This window comes from Amphimedon queenslandica, unplaced genomic scaffold (genome assembly GCF_000090795.2).
Source record: "Amphimedon queenslandica unplaced genomic scaffold, v1.1 AMPQUscaffold_13328, whole genome shotgun sequence".
In the NCBI taxonomy this organism is placed as follows: Eukaryota; Metazoa; Porifera; class Demospongiae; order Haplosclerida; family Niphatidae; genus Amphimedon; species Amphimedon queenslandica.
Window position 1 is genome coordinate 99,468 of NW_003546436.1, and position 4,191 is coordinate 103,658.

The 4,191-nt window shown below is 35.0% G+C and overlaps 3 protein-coding genes and 1 long non-coding RNA gene across 4 annotated transcripts in view; 2 read left to right on the plus strand and 2 right to left on the minus strand.

Moving 5' to 3' along the window:
• Positions 1-585, plus strand: part of LOC100634152 (alpha-aminoadipic semialdehyde dehydrogenase-like) — a 2,984-nt gene extending 2,399 nt beyond the window's left edge. The window contains exons 13-14 of the mRNA XM_003387672.3: positions 223-372; positions 433-585. Of these exons, the coding sequence (XP_003387720.1) occupies positions 223-372; positions 433-487 (205 nt within the window). The 3' untranslated portion in view covers positions 488-585. The remainder of the gene's footprint in view (positions 1-222; positions 373-432) is intronic.
• On the minus strand, positions 485-1,462 carry LOC100634278 (NADH dehydrogenase [ubiquinone] iron-sulfur protein 4, mitochondrial-like). Its single transcript, XM_003387673.3, has 4 exons — positions 1,284-1,462; positions 1,038-1,210; positions 741-814; positions 485-694 (listed from the first exon to the last, which is right to left on the minus strand). The coding sequence occupies exons 1-4, from the start codon at positions 1,434-1,436 to the stop codon at positions 591-593; spliced, it is 504 nt and encodes a 167-aa protein (XP_003387721.1). The 5' UTR covers positions 1,437-1,462; the 3' UTR covers positions 485-590.
• An 18-nt stretch (positions 1,463-1,480) lies between these two features.
• Positions 1,481-3,587, plus strand: LOC100635780 (maspardin-like). The gene is made up of 8 exons (XM_003387685.3): positions 1,481-1,632; positions 1,716-1,874; positions 1,980-2,060; positions 2,109-2,254; positions 2,479-2,587; positions 2,743-2,850; positions 2,941-3,081; positions 3,379-3,587. The coding sequence occupies exons 1-8, from the start codon at positions 1,549-1,551 to the stop codon at positions 3,487-3,489; spliced, it is 939 nt and encodes a 312-aa protein (XP_003387733.2). The 5' UTR covers positions 1,481-1,548; the 3' UTR covers positions 3,490-3,587.
• A 45-nt stretch (positions 3,588-3,632) lies between these two features.
• LOC109583113 (uncharacterized) lies at positions 3,633-4,039 on the minus strand. The gene is made up of 3 exons (XR_002185372.1): positions 3,932-4,039; positions 3,793-3,868; positions 3,633-3,742 (listed from the first exon to the last, which is right to left on the minus strand). It is a non-coding gene; the product is annotated as an uncharacterized LOC109583113 (long non-coding RNA).
• Between the last annotated feature and the right edge of the window lie 152 nt (positions 4,040-4,191).

The following is a 4,191-nucleotide window of genomic DNA, read 5'->3' on the forward strand; positions in this document are numbered from 1 at the left end:
CCACAATAGCCTCACATAGTTTGACTGCTATTTAAAGGATTGAATGGTATATCAGTTCTGGAACTGATGTAAAGTCTCGATATAAAATTTTTGGAAGGGCTTCACTCAGGTGATAGCCCTAGATGATATTTATTATATAAAACAAGCAAATAATGTACACACTGTGTTCTATTATTATTTATTGTTGTTATATTATTATTAAATTATTATTATTATTGTTAGTCCAACTGGTGCTGATACTGGTATTGTCAATGTTAACATTCCAACTAACGGAGCAGAAATAGGCGGAGCATTTGGTGGAGAGAAAGCAACGGGAGGAGGACGTGAGTCTGGGAGTGACGCCTGGAAACAATATATGAGACGATCTACTTGGTAAGCCACACCCACCAATGATATTAACCACGCCCACTAATAACCACACCCCTTTTCTAGTACCATCAATTACAGTAAAGAACTTCCACTAGCACAAGGCATCAAGTTTGAATAAACTGTTACTAAAAATAACTTGTAACTATAAATAACTTATCATTTGTTCTGCTAGTTATTAATAAAGGTTATTAAGTAGTTATTAAATTTAGTTATTAATCGCTTCATTTTGATCCAACTCTTGTTCTTTTGTCCCATGAAAAATTATCTCCGTAAGATTTTCGTCTCGTTATCGGAAGCTGTTCTTTCGTCACCTGATACTTGAAACCTGTGGTGGGCGGGGTCAGGGGTTACCATGACAACACATTGCTTACCGCTCTGAACGGCGAATGCAATAGCTTGCTCTTTGGAATCAAAATTAAGTATCACATTAGAATTAGGATCACCACTAAATGAATAACGAATAAATAAATAGAATGTACTGTAGGGAGCCTTTTTTCTAAGGCTGTAAATTTACAATTTTTTGAAGATTCACAAAAATTACTTTTGCATAAATCAAGCAAGATGGCAGATGGCATAAATTCACGAAAATTAAATCCACAAAATGAAATTTTTTAGCCAATTTGCGAAATTTACAGCCCTTGAAAAAGGTACCCAAAAGTATTACGTACGTTGAAGTCCATCCCATGAGTGGGTTCTCCCATCTCTCCTGGTTGTCAAACTCCATCGTCCATTGGTGAGTGTTGTTGGTCCCAGACTGCATGGCATTCTTTGATCGTCGGTATATCCTAACCAACCGACCGACTTCATCATCAGGCAGACCAGACACTGACTGGAGGGTGGGCTGAGGAAAGACAGTATTAGTAATAATTCACTTAACAAGGTGTGTGTCATTATAAAAACATTATTTTTATTACTATTTTATCCGCGGGCATTCTTTCTATATCCTCTCTCTCCTTCTTCACAAGGCTAGTCGCTGGTTTAGGATCAGTTGAGACATAGGCTACTCTTAGTCCTGTCAACCTGGAGCCATTGACAGACCATAAACTCAACAACCTCCTGACCGCCATATTTGTTTATGGGCGTGTCTGAAAATGACCACGCCCTTTAATAGCTAAATAGGCGTGACTACCCTTTCTGAGGGTGTTATTGTGATAATTTGGAGGGAGAGACAGAGAGAGAATGATGGCTCTTCCCGCTGATCCAGACCCCATTACTGCTAGCGAGGACTATGCTCAATTCAGGAGCACCATACCTCAGAGAAAAGTAAACAAAAAGCAACAACAAAAAAACAAACAAATTAATTAATTAATAAAATGTTCTCATTATTAATTAATGATTATTAATAGGTGGTGGTCGATAGATCCAGTATGACCTGGGTATTATATGATGCTGGTCCACGACACATTAAGAGTCCATTGGTTTGTCTACCTCCGGTCTGTGGGTCGGCCGACGTCTTCTTTAAACAACTCATGCACCTTTCGGCAAAAGGATACCGTGTAATATCAGTGAGTTAATTAATAATAATAAATTAATAATAATTGTTATTTTAAGAGCTTATGAATTTTCATTATGTTTGAATGACAATTAATTATTATTATTATTGTTGATAGGTTGAGTATCCAGTCTACTGGAGTGTCGATGAGTTCTGTGAGGGTTTTTTAAAACTAATAGATCACCTTGAGCTAACTAAAGTACCTCATATAAACTCGTACGGTAATATTGAACATCCCTTTAATTAGATACACATTCTGGGTGCTTCTTTGGGAGCTTTTGTTGCTCAGAAGATGGCAGAGAAGACAGAGAAGAGTCCCAGGGTAGCGTCCATATTTATATGTAACGGGTTCATTGATACCACGGCCTTTAAACAAACTGGGAGTGCGAAAGCGTAAGAAATAGAGGCAGGGAGAGAGAGAGAGAGTGACAGTTCACAGGTCTGATAGTATTAAATGTGTTATCTATTTCTTTATCAAAGCTTACAAATTGTTAGTTGACATGTGACCAATTCTTAACAAGTATATTAATAATAATAATCGAGAGTAACAACAATAATAATAGTAATAATAATAATAATGCAAGTACTTACCGTTTATGCTAAAATTTATTTGTTAGTTTTTGGTTGATGCCAGCCTTTATGCTAAAGAGACAGATACTGGTCAACCTACCGAGTGAGAAATTAGAAATGGACGTGGCCAATTCAATAGACTTTATGGTTGAAAGAGTAAGTAGATTAACCATGAAGAGTAATAGCAATAATGATGATATTAATAATGATAACAATAACAATTCTTCCCTCCAATAATAATAATAATAATAATAATAATAATAATAACAATTAAATAATAATAATAATAAATGTGTTTTTGTTTTTCCTAGTTGGATATTCTTTCAAAGGATCAACTAGCCTCAAGACTAACGATGAATTGTGCTGCTAATTACGTGGAGCCTCAGAGACTAAAAGACGTCTACATCACAATAATGGATGTAAGATCATGACTCCACCTAACACAGGGATGGAGAAATATATAATAATAATAATAATGTGTTAATAATTGGGAACTTGTTTTTTGTTAGGTTTTTGATGAGTCAGCATTATCGACGAGATGTAAAGAAGAGATGTACAAGTGTTACCCTGACGCTAAAAGAGCTCATCTTAAAACTGGAGGGAATTTCCCTTATCTGTCAAGAAGTGATGAAGTCAATACTCATTTAGAAGTAAGACCACACCCACCACCACACCTTATACACACTACCTCGTGAAGTTAAATTCAATCAATGTTCAGATTAATTTGATCTGCCATTTTTATGAATATTTTTTGTCAGACATGTCTCAAATTACTTTTATTAGTAAATATCATTTTTTGAATTGTGTTGTTCAGACAAAATGGCAGAGCAACACAGAATATGCCTGGACAATATCTGCAATGTCTAGCTGTTATTTTATTTAAAATTATAATTATTAATTATTTCTGGGTCAGCTAAGTACATCCTTTCTTTATGTGTTAACTGTAGATTCATCTACTGCCATTCCAAGGCACCAGGTATTGTGTGAAAGATCCTGAACTAGTTGATCCTGAAGAGATTAAAGCAGCTCGAGGAGAAATAGAGTTACCCACCACCTGATAGAGAAAGACTAGTTTAGTCTTAGGAGAATGTTTTCATTGTTTGTATTACGCTGTTGAGACTGAGTTATTCTTTTATAATTCAAAATAATATTTTAATTTCAAAACTGAAGCAGCTAGTTTGATTATACTATTAATAATAAATGGTCATTTAAATTTCAAAATAAAGGGATGCACACACATATACTATCAGTGAGTATCATTCAAATTTAATTCCTTGAGCTAAAGGTAGTTCATCACTGTAATTGATGGTGCTTAATAAATAAATAAAATAAATAGTTAATTTTGTTGCAATTGGCCTCACCAGGTGGAGCGTCTCATGTACTTCTTCCAAGCGTCACTGCCAGCCTGTCTGCCTCCACCCGTCTCCTTCTCACCTCCTAAAAATAATTATTATTATTTAATAATAATAATAATTGATATTAATAATGACTCTCTCTTACCAAAAGCTGCTCCAATTTCAAGAGCGTTAGTATCAACATTGACATAAGCCAGACCACAGTCAGATCCACCTGGACTAAAAATAATAAAAATAATAAAAATAATAATAGAACAGTATCTATTTGTTGATGTTTAAATGCAGGGCTGTCACCTGAGTGAAGCCCTTTCAAAAATTAGTAAAAAAGTAAAAGAAAATGTGGAAGTGATTAACCTATCCTGTATTCAGTCCTTTAAATAGCAGTTAAACTATGTGAGGCTATTG

Coding starts and splice junctions, on each gene's coding strand:
- LOC100634278 (XM_003387673.3), bottom strand. CDS start 1,436: ATGGCGGTCAGGAGGTTGTTGAGTTTATGGTCTGTCAATGGCTCCAGG. Junction 815..1,037: donor CTCATGGGATGGACTTCAAC/GTACGTAATACT, acceptor TTATTCATTTAG/TGGTGATCCTAATTCTAATG. Junction 695..740: donor TGCATTCGCCGTTCAGAGCG/GTAAGCAATGTG, acceptor CGCCCACCACAG/GTTTCAAGTATCAGGTGACG.
- LOC100635780 (XM_003387685.3), top strand. CDS start 1,549: ATGATGGCTCTTCCCGCTGATCCAGACCCCATTACTGCTAGCGAGGAC. Junction 2,255..2,478: donor CAAACTGGGAGTGCGAAAGC/GTAAGAAATAGA, acceptor TTTATTTGTTAG/TTTTTGGTTGATGCCAGCCT. Junction 3,082..3,378: donor AAGTCAATACTCATTTAGAA/GTAAGACCACAC, acceptor TGTTAACTGTAG/ATTCATCTACTGCCATTCCA.